Source organism: Patagioenas fasciata, chromosome 25 (assembly GCF_037038585.1).
Source record: "Patagioenas fasciata isolate bPatFas1 chromosome 25, bPatFas1.hap1, whole genome shotgun sequence".
Classification (NCBI taxonomy): domain Eukaryota; kingdom Metazoa; phylum Chordata; class Aves; order Columbiformes; family Columbidae; genus Patagioenas; species Patagioenas fasciata.
This window is the reverse complement of record NC_092544.1, coordinates 4,539,516-4,557,618: the sequence shown is the minus strand read 5'-3', so window position 1 is coordinate 4,557,618 and position 18,103 is coordinate 4,539,516. Positions and strand designations below refer to the sequence as shown.

The 18,103-nt window shown below is 45.8% G+C and overlaps 3 protein-coding genes across 7 annotated transcripts; 2 read left to right on the top strand and 1 right to left on the bottom strand.

Moving 5' to 3' along the window:
- Window positions 1-25: 25 nt before the first annotated feature.
- Window positions 26-10,981, top strand: RHCE (Rh blood group CcEe antigens). 4 transcript variants are annotated; one of them, XM_065857221.2, is made up of 11 exons: window positions 26-488; window positions 2,463-2,598; window positions 3,157-3,343; window positions 3,562-3,712; window positions 4,379-4,520; window positions 5,769-5,929; window positions 6,218-6,355; window positions 6,587-6,717; window positions 7,371-7,450; window positions 8,449-8,522; window positions 8,718-10,981. In XM_065857221.2, exons 2-11 carry the CDS (start codon window positions 2,469-2,471, stop codon window positions 8,742-8,744), a joined length of 1,221 nt encoding a protein of 406 aa, XP_065713293.1. In that variant the 5' UTR covers window positions 26-488; window positions 2,463-2,468; the 3' UTR covers window positions 8,745-10,981. The 4 variants fall into 4 exon arrangements, with proteins under 4 accessions (XP_065713293.1, XP_065713294.1, XP_065713291.1 ...); XM_065857222.2 differs by having other exon boundaries at window positions 27-488; window positions 2,566-2,598; XM_065857219.2 differs by lacking the exon at window positions 26-488 and adding an exon at window positions 1,323-1,867.
- Window positions 10,515-12,928, bottom strand: TMEM50A (transmembrane protein 50A). 2 transcript variants are annotated; one of them, XM_065857193.2, is made up of 7 exons: window positions 12,803-12,928; window positions 12,384-12,480; window positions 11,902-12,014; window positions 11,692-11,759; window positions 11,401-11,493; window positions 11,264-11,324; window positions 10,515-10,980 (listed from the first exon to the last, which is right to left on the bottom strand). In XM_065857193.2, the coding sequence occupies exons 2-7, from the start codon at window positions 12,474-12,476 to the stop codon at window positions 10,935-10,937; spliced, it is 474 nt and encodes a 157-aa protein (XP_065713265.1). In that variant the 5' UTR covers window positions 12,477-12,480; window positions 12,803-12,928; the 3' UTR covers window positions 10,515-10,934. The 2 variants fall into 2 exon arrangements, with proteins under 2 accessions (XP_065713265.1, XP_071655314.1); XM_071799213.1 differs by lacking the exon at window positions 12,803-12,928 and adding an exon at window positions 12,589-12,600.
- On the top strand, window positions 12,852-17,997 carry RSRP1 (arginine and serine rich protein 1). The gene is made up of 6 exons (XM_065857083.2): window positions 12,852-13,261; window positions 13,431-13,486; window positions 14,691-15,320; window positions 15,636-15,790; window positions 16,973-17,056; window positions 17,469-17,997. Exons 1-6 carry the CDS (start codon window positions 12,867-12,869, stop codon window positions 17,649-17,651), a joined length of 1,503 nt encoding a protein of 500 aa, XP_065713155.2. The 5' UTR covers window positions 12,852-12,866; the 3' UTR covers window positions 17,652-17,997.
- Window positions 17,998-18,103: the final 106 nt, after the last annotated feature.

The following is an 18,103-nucleotide window of genomic DNA, read 5'->3' as shown; positions in this document are numbered from 1 at the left end:
ACAGAAAGACTGCCCAATGGGACAGACTAATAAAAATAAAAGGACAGCTCAGCTATCCATTCGGAAACGGAAGAAGGAGGGCTCAATTTCCTCTGTCACCTTAGCACTGACGTACCGCCCCTCATCCTTGATTGACAACCTCGCTGACAAATAGACTATTGAGAAAGCTCAGTCTCGGGGTGCAAAGGTAGGAGGAGGTAGCTCGGCGCGCCCTGTGTTTCCCCCACGGCGCGCCCCCGTGGTGATGGCTCACGGGAGAGAGGAGGAAAGAAAGCCTCAGCTTGACTGACGGACTCCTCCAGCCAATAAAGAACACATGCAACAGAGTGACAAGCGATCGCTCCAATCGCGAGGCAGGAAGACGGGGGGGCGGGGCGACTGAGACTCACTTTCCCCGATCGGCCCAAAGACGGACGGTGGCTGGAAATGGGCCAATCAGAGGCCATGAGGGAAGCCAGCCTTCGGCCAATGGGAGGCTCGTCCCTAAGGTAGGCATGTTGGGTGGGGCGGGCATTCAGCCAATGGGAGTCAAGGGGCGGGGATTCCAGCGCCGCCCGGGGCTGCCCAGTCACGGCCGGGCGCGCCTCCTGCCTGCGACGCGGCGGCCGGTTCGGGGCCCGGGGTCCGGCTTTTGGGCCTCCCCACCCCGGGGACCGCTCGTAGAGCCCCCGTCCTAAGGCCTGTTCCCCCGCCCCGTGGACTGTGGAAACCTATGGCGACCTCCGAACCTGAGGCAGCCGCCAGCGCGGCCTGGCCCGCCCCGGCCCCCCGCCCACCCTTTGGCTGACTGGAAATTGGTGGTGCTCGGGGCTCCCTGCACCTCTCCCTGTTGCCTTGTCCCCTTCAGCCTCGCCCGGAGCTGGGCTGGGGGCCATGGGCCTGCCTTGCCTCTCGGGGGTATAATGGGCTTCCCTGAACCAGGGTCACTCTATGCAGGGCTGAGCGTGGGTCCTGAAATGACATTAAGATGGGAACAGAGGAATGTACGTGAGGCTTCCAGTCCTCTTGGCTGAGCCCATGGGGACGTTTGGCTGGTAGCAGAGCTCTAATTTGAAAGTTATTTTGTACTTCACCCTGTCTAGTTTAGCTTGGAGAAGAGGAGACTGAGGGGTGACTCATTCATGGGGATCAATATGGAAAGGGGGAGTGTCAGGAGGATGGAGCCAGGCTCTTCTGGGTGACAACCAGTGACAGGACAAGGGGCAATGGGTGCAAACTGGAACACAAAAGGTTCCACTTCAATTTGAGAAGAAACTTGTTGGGGGTGAGGGTGTCAGAGCCTGGCCCAGGCTGCCCAGGGAGGTTGTGGAGTCTCCTTCTCTGCAGACATTCAAACCCGCCTGGACCCCTTCCTGTGGAACCTCAGCTGGGTGTTCCTGCTCCATGGGGGGATTGCACTGGATGAGCTTTCCAGGGCCCTTCAACCCCTGACATTCTGTGATTCTGTCTGAGGTCTTTCTGTTCAGGAGGAAATGTGAGCATCAGCATTTAGTGCAGTGTGTCATCCTGAGGGAAAACCAAGGTTCCTGGCCTTTGGTGTATTTTCTCTGCGTATTAACACTGACAGGGGATTTGGTAGCAGCTGTCAAAAGAGTTAATTGTGTTCATTTGACCAGGACAAAGTGGCGGAAGGAGTTTTGGGTCATTCTGCTTGTCACTCTCAGTCCAAAGGGTTTGTCTTGTCAGGAAACAGACTAATGAGATATATTGAATTCATAAACCACACAAAGACAGCATCAATTAGCTGAATCAATTTCTAAATTGCTGTTTCAGTTGTTACCTTTTTCTTGCCTAGAGAAAGTTCCCCAGGCATTCTGGTTCTGCCAGAAAATCCTTTGAATGCTGTTCAGGAGTTTCTGAAATGCGGGTGAGGACACTTAACTTATGGTTTTATTAGGCCTAAGTAAAAGCTGGTGAAGAGATTTGATATTGCACGTGAGGAAGGTGCAAGTTACCATAAATGCAAACCTTTCACAGATGGCTTGAGAACTGTTATTGTAACCTGGGGAGGCAGGAGGAAAGTCGCTTCTTCCACTCCTGAGTTGGGAGACATTTCAGCAAGTTGCCGATTTACATTTAAATACTACCTTCAAATATGTATTGAGTGCAACACCCTATTCTTACAAGTTGATGTGTTTTACTTGCCATTTCGCGGATCCGTAAGGCTCGGCAGCAGCTGAAGCGCTGTAGGGATGGGATCCTGGCGCATCGCAGTACGACAGCCCGATGTGTCTGTGCTCATCGGCACTTTCTGAGTTCAGTCCTTGGCAGCTGTGGTGAGGTTGGGCTCCTGACGTGCCACAGATAAGGATTCTATGAACTGTTCCTTGCTGACGCCTCTTGGGCTTTTTTATCTCTGAGTTTTTATTCGTGCCCCCCACAACTCCTTTTCTATTGGTTTGAAGTTACTGGGACATTTTAATAGAAAAAGCATTGATGTGTTTATGCTTAATGTAATCTAGGACACAATGTCTTCTAATTACCGCAACTTCCGAAACAACGTGCCATGGCTAATCCTTTTTCTGGAAGCTGTTTTCATCGTCCTCTTTTACTTTTTGTCCTCAGATGGTAGTGCACGCCAATCGAGCATTGACCCAGGTAAGATCAGCAACCTTGCTGTGAAAGGAAAGGTTAATGCCCGCTTTTATTTTACAGTGCAATAGAGATGGGATTCTGCAGCTTTGTGTGTTTGTTAGTGAGAAGTAGAATGTTTTTACTGCCCTTTAAGTACCCTACCTTGCCTGGTGTGGTGTGTATTTATTTATATCAATGCAAAGACAGTGAAAGAGGACATAAGTGATACAAAATTGCATTGCTGGTCTGTTTGCCGCTGCCCGTTTGTGGTAATCTTGACTCCTATGAACATAATAAACTTTTGCGGGCAGGCACCGCACTGTGTTAAGTGCCTGATTCTGGGGTCTTGGCATCCATTCTGATCACTTTGTGGAATTAAATGCAAAGTCAAGGGTATTGTTTTTCTGATTACTTAAGGATTAGAAAGCAAGCTCTGGAATTCTTTACAAATTGTAAATAATAATGGCACCTGAACTTTTATGTGAAGCCTTCTTATTTAATTATGACTTTTTTACAATTTATTTTTATCCAAAATCTGGTGTGCATAACCTCACTGCTGTTTTGCTCTTTTCTGTCGTGCAGCTTTTCAAGATGTCAACCACATGGTGATTTTTGGATTGGGCTTTTTCCTGACATTTCTGAAAAGATACGGCTTTAGCAGCACTGGATTCAACCTCCTGATCATTGCACTTGGTGTCCAATGCTTTGTGCTGATGGAAGGTTTATTAGTTTTCTTGCATCAAAATGAAGACGAAGACAGTCTGACAAGGTAATTAGTTTGTGTTAGAATTGGAATCTTCTAGAACTGCTGGTTGCTCTTTGTGGAGGATGATGCCTTGTTATATGGATCTGTTTGCAAATTAGCACAGTCTTATTTGCAGACGTTTTAGAAGGCTTTGGGTTTTTAAGTACATTTTACTATCTGTTTTTCTTTCTTTCTTGGTCCTGTTGTGGTCTTGGGACAGATGTTTTTTTCTTTTATTGCAGAATAACAAAGGCCACAATGAGCATGACAGCTGTGGTCATCTCCACCGGAGCTGTTCTCGGGAAGGCTAATCCTGTGCAATTAATTCTGATGACAGTTGTGGAGATAATAGTTTTCCGTATGAGCAGATGGATGAACACCAGATTCCTGAAGGTTCTCAAGTATAATTTCCAGGCACACGGGGGGAAGTTTCACTGTGACTTTGGAATGTTGCCTTTTGGTGGTTTGTTAGTGCTCTGCTGATGGAACAGCGGAGTGTTTTATCTCATCTCAGTTCACTGTGGCTGTTTTTGTTAAGAGATGGAGTCTGACTTTGGAACTGTACTATAGGACGTTGAACTCCAAACCCTGCATACCCTAGATCTATATCATGAGCTCTATCTGTATTCTTGGCCTTAAAGGCTGATCTAGTCTGATGAGTTGGGATGTCGTACATTTGGCCTTGCCCGTGCCGTGACCATCCCCAACACATCAATTAAAGGCTCGACTTACGCTGAGGCACTAATTGCCTTTAAACTTTATCCCCTCCCCGTGTCAGTTCAGGCTGGAAGATTTCCAGTGTGGCTGGTGGACCGGCTCAGTGTGGACAGCAGAGCCAGACCTGCATTTAACTGGCACTGTAAACATACCCCAGACTCTCTGTGTATGAACTGTGTGTTTATGAGCCACACCGATAAGTTAATGACTCGTGCATAAACTGAAGGACTGTGAAAATGTACTTCTTATAGGGAGGTTACATGAACAACTTTATCAGGAGCTGTACCAAAGGCTTCCTGTGTGATGAAAGAAACCACAAATTGGATTATTCTATTGATACAGGTTCCAGATGGTATCGGCATGATGCACGTTCACCTGTTTGGAGCCTACTTTGGTCTGGCAGTCTCCTCACGCTTCTCTGAACCATCACCAAAGTCCGAGAAGAACGCGAGTACCCCGAAGTCGGATTTATTGTCGATGTTGGGTAAGGCATTTGCTTTAATGCCTCGGTTGGAAGAAGAGGTTGCAGTGAGGCCGTAAGGAATGTTTCAGGGCGCTGGGCTCAGCACACTGCAGCTTTTGCAGCCAGAGCGCAGGTCTGAACGCAGCCACGCACAGAAAACGGCTGCCGCTGTGGTCTGTGGTTTCTGCCAGTGAGTTGCTGAGTCTCGGGGTGTTTCCTGCAACAGCTGTGGCCGAGTTTGCTGTTGTCTGTCTCAGCATAAAGGCTGTGCCAGGTTAACCATTCCCTCTCCTAGCTGAGTTGTCCCCTTTGGGCTTGTGTAGGCCCATTGGTGAGTGACTGTGCACCAAAGCTGAGGTCGTTACTCGTGTTCCAGTAGTGCTTACGGTTCCCAGCCGGGGCCCAGGCTTGGTTCTGTTTTGCAAGGTGCTGTACAGAGATATAAAAAGGCAGTCCCTGCCCAGCCATGTAAATAAAAAGATAAAAGCCTGATGAAGGGTGTGGAAATATGATGCAGACAGACACACGAGAAAGGATCTGAGTGAGGGTAGCCTGAGTTCATGGGATTTCCATCATTTTTCTTAAAGAAGAAAATTTGTTTCTTTATTATCGTGACTTCTGTTATGTAAGTGCCACCAGCTGAACTAAGATCATTGTGTGAAGGCCCACAGAGTCCGATTCTCAGTCAGTCTTTGCCCAGTTTAGGGAAAGAGAAATTCAAATGTTGCTCTTTTTAGTGCCTGGAGTTCTTGCTTTGCTGGAAAATTCAAGATCAGGACAATTCAGGAGATTTTCAAAAAGTTTTTTTCTGTTCAGCAGCACTGAGTATTCCTGTCAGTGGTTTCAGTGCTATTGAAAACCAGTTTTCAAGTGCCTGTGCAGAACAGACAGGATGCTGATTGTTTGGAAATCAGCTGTGGAATTCCCACTTGTATCCAAGCCAGTATTTAAGGGGATGACAGACAGGACAACGCTGATGGTAGAGGCGTTTTTGAAAAGAGAATCAATCGTACCTTCAGCTGGGGCAAGGCCCAGCCAGATGCCAGCAGGGCTGTGCTTTGGCTCGGTGTTTGTTGTGACAGCGGTTCTGGGAAGGTGCTGGTGTATCAGGGAACCCTCAGGGCTGTCATTGTGAATTGTTGTCCATTGTGTACAACATGGGAGTTGTAGTGAATGCCCAACGTGGGCTGTAGCCCTCCAGAGACAGCCGGTGATGGATTCGCCGTGTTTTAGAGCAGATAATGATGGTCGCTTGTCTTTGTCTCCAAGGTACTCTCTTTCTCTGGGTCTTCTGGCCAAGCTTCAATTCTGTACTAGTTGTGGATGAGAGGAGCAAAGCGATCTGCAACACCTACTTTGCCCTTGCCGTGAGTGCTGTAACCGCCTTCGTGTTGTCTGCTCTGACCACCAAGGATGGGAAATTCAGAATGGTAAGAGAGAAGAGCATTGCATGCAGGAGACATTTTTCTGTTACTCTCAGTAATATACTGAAAGTGTAATAGCTATTAAGTGAAAAACAAGTCTAGGTTTTCAGCCTGACTGTTGTCACAAGCCTCTCGAGCAGAACACTAAGCTATAACTTTGAAATTATGTTCTTAGGCTGTAATTCACCCTAAAGAGATTGCATTTGCATGAAAATAGCAATCTGTGATACTGGGCTCCTAAAGATAAGTGATGACTGCATTCTCACTCCGTGTTTTTGGTGTTTTATTTCACAGGCTCATATCCACAGTGCAGTATTAGCTGGTGGGGTCGCTGTTGGTTATACAGCAAGCACTATCAAGTATCCTTGGATTGCCATGATTTTGGGTCTGCTGGCTGCTGTGATAGCCATATTAGGATATTACTGTACACAGGTAATGCTCAAAACCTGAAATTGTTTTTTGTATGAGCTGTATAATCTTTTCCAGTGTTGGTTACCTCAAGGGAAACCTCCTTTTCAAAGAGACTAAAGCTGGGAAACCCGAAGTGGTTTGAGCAGGGTTGCAACTTCCAAGACCAAAGTTCATTTTCTAGGTCTGTGGTAGACAATATGTGATTATCAACTTGTGTTTCTGTGTATCACTTAAACCTTTTCTTCTTCCCAGAGATGCTTCAATCCTGCTCTCAAGATTCATGATACCTCTGGAGTTCACTTCACTTTTGGCTTGCCTGCTGTTCTGGGAGCTCTTGCCCAGGTCGTTCTCTTTGTAATAAACAACTGGTCTACTTTACCAAAGTACGTAAATTCTTGTTGTAAAGTAATAAGCTCAGCTAATCGTTGTTGTAGTGTGCTAAGACTCATTTTGGCTTTTGTGATGTGTTTTGGGGAGCTTTGTATGCTAATATGGGGGGACAGAAATCAGCATTTCTCTTCAAGTGTGGCTTTAACTCTGAGTTGGGGCAACAATGCCAGTTTGGACTAAAGCCAGTCCGGACACCGACCTGGAAAATGTATTTGGGGAGATATTCTGAAAAGCTGAAGGGCTCTGTTGAGGATATTCTCCGTTGGTTATTTTGATCTGTCACTGGCATCTCATTTTCGCAAGTCACGTTCATGTTGTGTCGCACAAGAAATTCTGATTTTCTCAGTTTACACAAGAATGAATCTCAGTGATGCCTTAACGCTTCTCGTCACATTCTCATTGAAACAAACAGATCTAATGAAGTTTTAGTAGCACAGTGGTGGTTTCTAAGGGCAAAATACATCCCCTGAAGTCTGTACTAAGCTTCTGATAGGATCTCTTAAAACCTCTAACTGCAACTGCAGAGTGATTCCAGAATAACAATTTTTTATGAGAGGTTTTGATGTAAAATTCTATGTAGATATGGATTCATTCACAGTCTTAATTCAGCAACTGTTAAAGGTGAAACTCCTGCTTTGCTTTTCAGTCTGGGTTATGCGGTCACAATTTGCATCGGTGCCTTCTGCCTGACCATCAGTGCTGCCCTGATAACGGGTTGGATTACAGGTCAGTATTGAAAAACATGCCTCAGTGAGATCTTCCTCGTCTCCTCGGTGCAGGGGGTTTGTCACCCTGTTGTCACATCAGTGTAACCCTTTGCAGAAAGAGGCCAGTTTAACTGGGGCTCTGAAGTGTGTTTCTGTGGGGAAAGGATTTGTAGAAGAAGCCATGAGAAACATGAACGTCCTGGACTCCTCAAAGCCAGGCTTTGGAAGGAGAGAAATAACCCAGTAGCACCATTCTCTCAGTGGGGAAGTTTATTTTCACAGATGCTTGAGAGCTGCCTTCCAATTTCAGACAGGAGATGTGTGAGGATGAAAACGCTTTTGCATTTGGGTGTTGTAAGTCTGCAAAGTTTCACTGACATCAGGAGCTCGCTTGTGCTTGGCCTTTGATCACCAGTGGTTTGGGCTCGTGTGCTTCTCATGTGACATTTTGTCTGGTTTATGGCAGCTGCTGTTAATTCTGTCTTGAATAAAAGAGAAATGGCAGATGGAAATTGCTGTGAAATATACTCTAAAAATGATTTTTTTTGATGCTTTAATTGATCTGAAACCTTCGTATTACTTTAAGTGTAATTAAAAAGTTGACCTAATCAAGCAGATTTTTACAGCTAAAATAATCAAACATCCCATGTTCAACCAATTGTTTAAAAATCTACATGTTTCCATCTGAAATCCCAAGCTACCAGTGCTGATAAGCCCGATTGCTTTAAAAACACAGGCATTTCTTGTGCGGGAAGTGAATGATTTTGGATGTATTTTTAGCTTCCAGCAGGCTGTTTAATGGGGTTTTACCTAGTGTAATTGATTTTTAATAATGAGCCTTGATCCTGGCAAGCTTATCTTTTTGTATTTAATGTCAGCTTGAGTCAAGGGGCTCATTTAGTTCTGCATTTGTATTTTGATCTATGTTGCATTTGGATGTGTTACTAAGAAACATCCAGTTACAGACAGTAATATGATATATGTATTTATATTGGATATATGTGTTTTTACAAATAGGTTTCATCTTAAACCTCAAACTGTTTAAGACCACCCCTGTATCAAAGTACTTTGACGACCAGTTTTATTGGGAGGTAAGTTGCAATGTAAAATTAACTGTATGGGAGCATATGTAGCACTTTGACCTTGATGAAGAACTTTAGGTATTTGAATTAATAAAAGAAAAAAAAGAAGATGAGAATAAGCTTCTAAGAACGTTTTGCATTGTGTTTTTTGTATGATGACTTGATGCATAAAATGTTCTGATACGAGAACGTTTGTCTTCACAGTTTCCACGTTTGGCTGTTGGATTTTGAATGGAGGAACCCAGATGACAGTGTGATCAAGATAAGCTTTTCATGTTTGTCACTAGATGAAATTAATAGCTATGATGGGTTGAAAGATCACTTAAATATCAGTTCTCAGGGGCAAAAAAGCCATCCCGATGGACACACAAAAGTAATCAAGCTGAATTAGTTCTGTTGAAGGCCTCGTTAAGGAAGGATTTGATGAGGGAGCTGGATCAGGGCAGAACTCTGCATCTTGCCAGGCTGAACCCTGAGTTATCTCACTGCTTAAAGAAAAATCTATCGTTACTTGGCTTGGGTTCGCTCTTTGGAAGTTCAATGGGCAAGAAGTTAAAATTGTTCTTCCTGTGGATGCTGCCCCTGAAGTAGAATCATAGAATTGTTTAGTTGGAAAAGACCTTTAAGATGATTGAGTCCACCCGTTAATCCAACATGGCCAAGTCCAGCTCTAACCCATGTCCCTGAGAACCTCATCTCTGCGGCTTTTAAACCCCTCCAGGGCAGAGGATTCCGTGATCCTCAGTGTTTCTTCTTTGTTTCCAAATAGTTGACATAGAAAAGCTCTTGCAAAAATGCTTCCATAATAAATAAGTCAAAATGTGATTGTTTTTGTTTATTCAGCACGCTTGCTTAAAAATGAAGTAATGAGGAAAAATGTATTATTGAAGACGAGGTGTGAGTTCTTTGATGCTCACTGCAGGAACGCCTGCTGCCCTCAATTCATTCCTCGGGGATTAAGCAAAGTCAATCACAGTCACAATTCCCTTGTAGCGCCTGTCCCTGGTCTGACAAGTACTCTTCAAATCATAGAATCATTTAAAGAATCCCATAATGTCAGGGGTTGGAAGGGACCTGGAAAGCTCATCCAGTGCAATCCCCCCGGAGCAGGAACACCCAGCTGAGGTTCCACAGGAAGGGGTCCAGGCGGGTTTGAATGTCTGCAGAGAAGGAGACTCCACAACCTCCCTGGGCAGCCTGGGCCAGGCTCTGACACCCTCACCCCCAACAAGTTTCTTCTCAAATTTAAGTGGAACCTCCTGTGTTCCAGTTTGCACCCATTGCCCCTTGTCCTGTCACTGGTTGTCACCCAGAAGAGCCTGGCTCCATCCTCCTGACACTGCCCCTTTCCATATTGATCCCCATGAATGAGTCCCCCCTCAGTCTCCTCCAGCTCCAGAGCCCCAGCTCCCTCAGCCTTTCCTCACACGGGAGATGCTCCACTCCCTTCAGCATCTTGGTGGCTGCGCTGGACTCTCTCCAGCAGTTCCCTGTCCTTCTGGAACTGAGGGGCCACAACTGGACACAATATTCCAGGTGTGGTCTCCCCAGGGCAGAGCAGAGGGGCAGGAGAACCTCTCTGACCTACTGACCACCCCCTTCTAACCCACCCCAGGTACCATTGGCCTTCCTGGCCACAAGGGCCCAGTGCTGGCTCATGGTCACCCTGCTGTCCCCAGGACCCCCAGCTCCCTTTCCCCTACACTGCCTTTTTTTTAGTTGGAAAAGACCTTTAAGATCATCGAGTCCAACTGTTAACCTCACACTGAAGACAGAATTCTGAAGAGCACTCTTAATTTCTTTTACAGGGGTTAGAAAATAATTGACAAGCTCAGTGGATGAACTGCTTCCCCTAGAGCTGCTGCAGAATTGGTACCTGTGCCTCTACACTATCATCCACAGCACCTTGTTACTTGATAAATTAAAAATTCAGGGAGGGAGGAAAAAAATCCCAAAGCAGCATAGTTCTATATTGTGCAAGAAAAGTCACATACCAGTAAGTTTTGAAATTGAAGAGATGGTTATATTGCCCAGATATAGGAAATATTTAATAAATATATGTTAAAAAGTAGGTTTAAAGCATTTTTAGTAAGTCTCGGATTGTAAATAACATCATAGAAACAGGTGGTTAAATACATCCATTTTCCACTATACTATGTACTTGTAGCAAACATTGTATCATAAAAGTGACTGCCATTGGTACTTGTAGCAATTTTACAGTTCTCAAAAACAGGACAACATTTAAATGGACACACAAGAGTAAAAAAAAAAATGAAACAGAACCAGAATTTGTAATGCTATGATTTAAGCTGGTTTCTCTTTAGACATAATTGAAGGTCACTGTTTACAAAACGCTTTTACAAAACATCGGGAGTGTGCAGTTAAAAACCCAGCGTGGCCAACGCGAGTCCGCAGGCGTGGTCATTGCCACAGATCTTCCGTGCGACCGAACTTGAAGACCAGTCCTCTGTTTAAAGCAGAATAAAGGGACGTGAGTACATAACACAGCAAATCAAATACCTTTTTAAAATACATTATTTCAGCAAGCAAGTTCTAGGATTTGTAAATCCAGTTCCTGGTCCCGCAACAAAACCTCTGGAGAGGCCAGAGATCTGCTGCCTTTACCAGCAGTTTATTCACCCAGGTCTAGTTACAAATCAGAGCTTCAGAAAAAACAGATTACAGCAAGTTTCAGTTGCCATCATTATAAACAAATTGGATAAGAAACAAACAAAGGAAGACAGTCTTACCCAAAAAAGATGAACGCGTTCTGGAAAAACACAGCTATTCCTGGGTATACCACCGTTTTTTCTAACAAAAGAAAGAAATCTCCATCAACTTTCTGGAAGTCATTTGCAAGAGTATCACAATCTGTGCTGTATCTTACCCTTAACAACGTAGCCTCCAAAAAGGATCCACATGGAAGCGATCAGTGACCCAAAAGCCATCATAAAACCGATGAACAGCCAGATCCGAGCACCTGGAAAAAGACATCGCGATGGTTCGTGTCCGAGGACAGACACTGGTGAAGCTCAGCGTGCTTTTGTTTCACAGCTCCTGCCACACACCAGAGCTGCGCTCAGATACACCGCCTGTACGCTGGGACGGTTCTTACAGCTCTTCTGGGACTTTACAGCTTCACAGATCGATTGTTCCACAACAGCCCAGGCCCCCGTACCTGTTTGTCCCAGGCAGCCTTCGCTGTAACTGTCACCCCGCACCTGCCCGTTGGACACCGCGTTGATCCTGCAAACAAATATAAGACAGATATTAAAGATTCTCAAATAGTAACTTTTTATTCTTAGCAACCTCTCCACATAAAGACTATGCATTCTTTTATTAATTGCACAAGGTAAGTTCTGGAAGTGTGTGGAGAAATTACACTTACATTAGGAACGCAATAGTGGCTATAACCCCACAGGCATGGTATGAGTGGTTGAAATCTTCCATTTTAGGGTATTTTACAGCTGCATCTATGATTATCCACCAACCTGTAAAAAACTGTTAAAAACAAAGAGCACTATAGCTGTAAATACAGACACAAGCCTTTGAACAATATAGATTTCTATAGGAAAAGTGACATTACTATTAGTTCTTATAGTCTCCAAGTTGAGTCAACTGACAGCATAACTAGTTTTGCTGTCAACTTTGGAACGGAGTTAAATGCAAAGCCAGAGATTTACCTACTCTGATAGTTATTACATGGGGTAGAAGCTGCAAAAGTTTAGTAACGTGGAACCTGGAACAGATTCTGTCCTTAACTCTGCTGCCTACAAGGACAGCGTATCCCTGTTCTTCCTTTTACTTCAAATGATAATTTTTAGCTCGTTGATGGCTGACGACACCTGAAAGAGAAGAAACTGTACGTACCAGCACTCCTGCGGCGACAGAAGCGATCGTGTTCCGTTTCTCCCCCCAGTCAACGCACTCCGAGCACCTCAGGCTCTCCAGAAAACCCGACATTTTTCTGAAGAACAGCAGAAAAAGGGACATTAATTTCCAAGAGGAAGCCCATCACCCGCCAAGGGCCGGCATGCAGCACCGTGCAAGGCGGGTCAGAACTGTCGCATGCTACCTGAAAACCCCGCAGCCCGAGGGGCGGCTGAGGGCGCCTGCCCACCGGCACCCCCCGGGACACGGCCGGGCAGCGCTCCCGGCCCCGTCGGCCTCCCGCACACGAGGCTGGCGACACCCGGCGGGGCTGCGACCACCCGGGAGAGGAAAAAAGCGCCGGCCGAGCGCCCCGTCCCGTCCCTCTCGTCCCGTCTGTCCGTCCCGACCCCGCTCACCTGAGGGCGGGAACGGCAGCAGCCCCCCCTCCCACCGCCGCCAGCCGAGCCGCGCGCACTGCGCATGCGCCGCGCTCAGCTGATGCGCTCCGGGAGAGTCACGAGACGCGGCGGCATTGCGCAGGCGCACTGGGTACAGACATGGGCGGTGCCAAGGGAGGGGGGCGGTGGCGCGCGGTGCGCATGCGCAAAGGCTGGGGGGCCGTCCCCACGCATGCGCCCTGGCCCGTGTTACGTAACCGGGGAGGGGAAGTTCTGGAAGGTTCTGGGTTCGCCTCAGTCGCTGCTGGGCGGCGGGAGCGGGCGGAGGCGGCTGGCAGCGCTGCGTCAGTCGGGGCTCTATCGCGACTTGTTTACTTGGCCGGTCGCTATGGGGGTGACTCACGAAGCGGGGCTGTCTCCTCAGGCGTCGCCGCAGGAGCAGGATCCGTGCGCGGGAAGCCCGGCGGGCTGGAGCCGGTGAGTCGGCGGGGCGGGGGGAGTTATTATAACAGGCGGGTATTTGGGGCGGCGGGGGTGAAAGAGCCATTATTTGCTTTCTGTTGGACAGTTGCGGGTTGATGGCGGACTAGTGGGGGGGACACATAGATTATTCACTTTCTAACTTTAATTTTTGTTTGAATTGCAGAAGCGCCCTGGCGTCTCAGGGGACCCAGCCCCGGGGCTGCCCGGCGGCTCCGAGCGGTGAGTGCGCGGGAGGAGCCTCTGACGGGGTCGGGGGGAGCGGGACCCTGCGCGGGGCGGCAGATCGGAGCCGGTTGTGTGGGAAAACGTGAGATTTGTGAGAATCAAAAGTGAGAAACAGTCCTATGTAGGTGTTCTAGCGGTGGGGGGGGGGGGGGGTTGGGGTCAGAATTAAGCAGTTGGTCCGGCTTAGCTGAGCCACGTATAGCGCTTTTGACCTTGGCCCTTGTTTAGAGGTGAAACTTGAGCAAGGGGAGTGTTGTTTACAAACTCGTGTAGGGCTTAAGTTACACATTTCAGTAAGGCTTTAAGATTTATTTGGTAACTTGGGCTTACAGGCAGCACTGAACAGAAATTTTATGATAAAAGCAAGATTCTAAAAAGTGTAAAGCGGTGACGTAACTCACGTTTAAGTCCTGGTGCTGAGCCGGTCACACCCTGGAGCGCTGTGACCTTTGTAGACACAAAATGGCTGCTGGTGAGACGGCCATTTTAATTATTAATATAGCAACAAGTCTTAAAGTCTTTACAATCAAACCCATTAACTGTATTCTCTGCTAGTAATGTAGAACACTTTCAATAGCACTTTGCTACATACACTGCTGGAATGTGTGTTCTGTGTACATGTTTTTTAATGCTGTACAGTTAAGATCTTGAAGTGACTTCTTTGTGCCTTAAGGGTGATTTATTATTATTTTTTCCTCTCCTGTTGGAGGAAAACAGTAAAACGTAATCTCCATGCAGAAAAAAAACTATCCAGTTTGTGCTGATATGGAAAGCAAATAGTTGTTTTGCATTGTAGATGCAATAGACTGCCTTTAGAATAGAATGGAGATAAAATACCTTGACAGTTCTGTTTGGGGAAAAAAGAGCTTAACAACTTGTATGTTTTCCATAGAGGTGTGTGTTTACCTGGCAAACAAAGGGTATTAAATTGAAAACCCACACAAACCTCTCTTCAAAATTCCACACTGAACTACTCATGGCTTAAACTGAAGCTTTTTTTATTTCATGTGGGGCCCTGACTACAGGAGAGGAAATGATGAAGCTTTAAATTGGCATGTGCAAAACATGCGGATAAACTGGGTGAGAATTGCTGGTGTGTTTCATTATCCTTAAACTTCTGGGCTGTGTGTCATAGTGGTGTTGTACAAATGACTTGCTGCATATACGTGATGAGCTTCCCACTTCCCACCCACAACAGGAACAGAGACTGGGGGTTGCAGAACAACAATGAAAATGGAACCAGCTTCTGAAAGTACCTGCGCGGAGAAAACAGTTGTTAGGAAGACTGAGGACATGACAGGCTTCATGGATGACTTAACCCTCAGCTCGCCAAAGAAGAGAGAGTCATCTTTGAGATCCAAGAGAAGCTGTGACAGGTCCTCAACCAGGTCATCCAGCAGATCCTCCTGCAGCTCACGGTCCAGTTCAAGTAGTTCCTCTTCAGCTTCCTCCAGGAGTTGGAGCCGGTCCAGGTCGAGATCAAGGTCACGGGCCAGACGAAATGGTTCCCGGAGGTACAGGAGATACTCTCGGTCCTATTCCAGAAGCCGGTCCAGGTCGCGTGGGTACAGGAGGTACCGGGGGAGGTACCACGCCAGGCACTACAGGAGGTACCGCCGCTCCCCACCCCGGTACCGGTCACGCAGCAGGTCCTGGTCTCGTGGAAGATCCTATTACAGAAGGTCCTACTCGAGGAGCCGATCACGTTCAAGAGGCCGAAGATATTACGGATTTGGGCGAACAATATATCGTGAGATTTACAGGAGCTGGAGAAGCAGATCACGAACAAGATCTCGGAGTAGGTCCCCTCTCCATTTGAGTGAAAAAGGTACTTTTGGTTTTTTTCAACTTCTGTTGTGTTAGAACCTTGAAACATACAATTTATTTTTACCGGCTGAATTCTTATCTGTATATGTGTAGCGCATAACTGATAATGGTGTGGAAGAAAATCTCTGCACGGCTATAAAAATGTATTAAAAAATAGTTTAGAGCATAGTATTTGCACCTCAGCTGAAGGTGAATATCCCTGTTTCTGAGGAAAATTAATCACAGTTTATGCACAGTGACCTGCAGGTTTTAGGCTTGTATGGGTAGGCACATGATGTTTTCAACATCAGAGAATGACAGCTTTTTTCTGTTGTAGACAAGAGGGAACTCCTGGAAATTGCGAAAGCTAATGCTGCAAAAGCTCTGGGAACAGATAACATTGTCCTGCCAGCGAGCTTGAAGATCCTTCCTCCTTCCAAAGAGATAAAGAAAGAAAAACAGGAGCATGAAGATGCTGGAGAGTCAGCTGAGGTAAGTATGAGCTGGAGTATGCTCAAGGAAAAGGTAAACACTTCTTCAAACTTGTCATCTGCATGGATGTGTTATAGTTTTTAACTGGAGTTTGGGATTATGAATTCAAACCTTGAATGAAAACTTCAGCCTTACTGGAATACTAAAAACCACTCTAGAAACCACCACGGGCTCTGCCTTAAGCCAAAAGCCCTGTGGGCTCCTCAGATGTGTCTGACACAGAGCAGGTGCAGCTTCTGCAGCAGGGGTAGCTGGGGAAGGAGGCGTCAGTGTAGGCTTTTTCGTCTAAGTTGTTGTTCTTGCCCATTACTTGAACTGGTTCATGCATTTCTGACCTGAAACAAGGAGTCTCCTTACCAAACCTAGTGAATAGTGTGGGGTTTTTTTCCTAAACAAGGTTACATCTTCCTACCCTTTTTAACTGTTAAAAGCTTTTCATGTGCAACAAACTGTTTCCCAGAAATTCCATACCCAAGCACACAATGCATTTTACATACTCTATTTCTGTCTTATAGAAATCATGCCTATGGTTCCAGACATGATGAAGAAAATCTGTTGGTAATTAAGGGACTTGTGGGCTGTAGCTGCTGTGCATTCAAGGGAGGGAGAAACTTGAGCAGCTTAAACTGAATTTTAGTTTGGCTCTGTTGTAGTGTGTTAACGTGATTCATGGTAAATACAAAACAGCAATAACTGCTGCATCGATGAGGTACTGCAGTAAATTTATTAAGGGTTTTAGACAAATGGTACAGGCATCCCTTTCATAATATATGCAATATATTCCAGATGTTGAGAGAGTACAGAAGAAGAGGCCTGCTTCACTTGCAGATAAGTTTATTGTCATTATCCAAAGCTCTGCAGGATGGATGTGCAGAACTTAATGCAACTTACTCTATCACTACACCTTGTTGTTTGGCCGTCCATGCTTTGAAGCCTTCTTAAAACTGTAACTGGGGCATGGATATCAGGTCACGTGTGAATTGGCTCAGTGACATTGATATAAACATGGAATGCTTTTCCAATTGAGTTCAGCATTGATCTGTTTGCATTCTTAGTAGCTTACAGCTACTTTTGATGTTAAATATCTGAAACAACTCTACCTGAAAGTTCGTAGTCGCTAGTAACTGCCTTGACTTGAATGGGTGTTGTTCCCCTGCTGAAGCTGCGTGTGCTCTTCTCTAGCAACCCAGCGGAGAGGCAGAAGATGTGACCAGGAGCGGCATGGAGAGAGCAGCCATACCCAGGAGCATTTCTTTCAGTCCTAATGTAAGTGATTGCCCAAGATGGAATTCCAGTACTTAATCCCTCCTCTGTTAGGCTTCTCCGACCATTGGTTACCAGATATAAAGATGTTCTTAATAGTAATTAATGTAATGGTTGGATAATGACTCTCCTGGAGGAGTTGGAGTAGATGTTTAACTTTGAACACCTAGTATAGGTGTGAAAGGATATACAGAACTAGTTTACTCCAGAACTTAAGTTCCATATTTTGGTTAATGCAAACTGAGGAAAAAGCAACTTCCTTGAACTCTTTTACACAGATGATACTCAGTAGGTATCAGGTCTCCTGTGAGCTGGAAATACTTGTCTTACCAGCACAGATAAACCCTTTGAAGCTGCCAACTGTTAGTGTGTTCCTTTCTATTCTCGCATGTTTAAACACAATTTCTTCTTGCAGAACACAATGGCAAAGCCAGCGCTGCAGAGGCCAGTGAGCCATGTTGTTAAAGAACCGGCAGCGTCTCCGGCCAGAGAAGAGGACAAAAAGGGAAGTCCCTATGGGCAGTGGGTTCCTGTCAAGAAGGAGAAGAAAACATTTTTAAACTTCTCACCTAAAAGTGCACCATTCCGGGCACGCTGAAGTATTTTTCGTGCTGTTTCTTGACTGCAGCATTACACATATTTCAGTAGTGAGAGCTGAAATGTTGTGGTCAGGTTGAAGACTTGTTTAATACTGAGTATTTATTTTGAAATCTTAATTTTGGAATCTTAGGTTTCTCTTTCAGATGTGTAGAGCACAGTGATCCAGAAGCCACAGAAGGGAATCTTGTGTATATTTGTAAATATTTTTGTATTGCTTTAATGGACTAGAACTTCCCAGGTGGGTAACCTTTTCTAAACAATAGTTCAGTAGCTGTTATATTGAACACTTGATTTACATTGTGTAACTGTTTACTAAAGTAAATAAACTTTAGTTTTGCACTGGCTTCTCTGTGTGTCACGTGTTAGACCTGGCTGGGTACGAAGTTGAGTGTGTCAGTGGTTAGTTCCAGGTTTAGTGTTGCTCACCCTACTGTTGGCATCAAGTGCAAC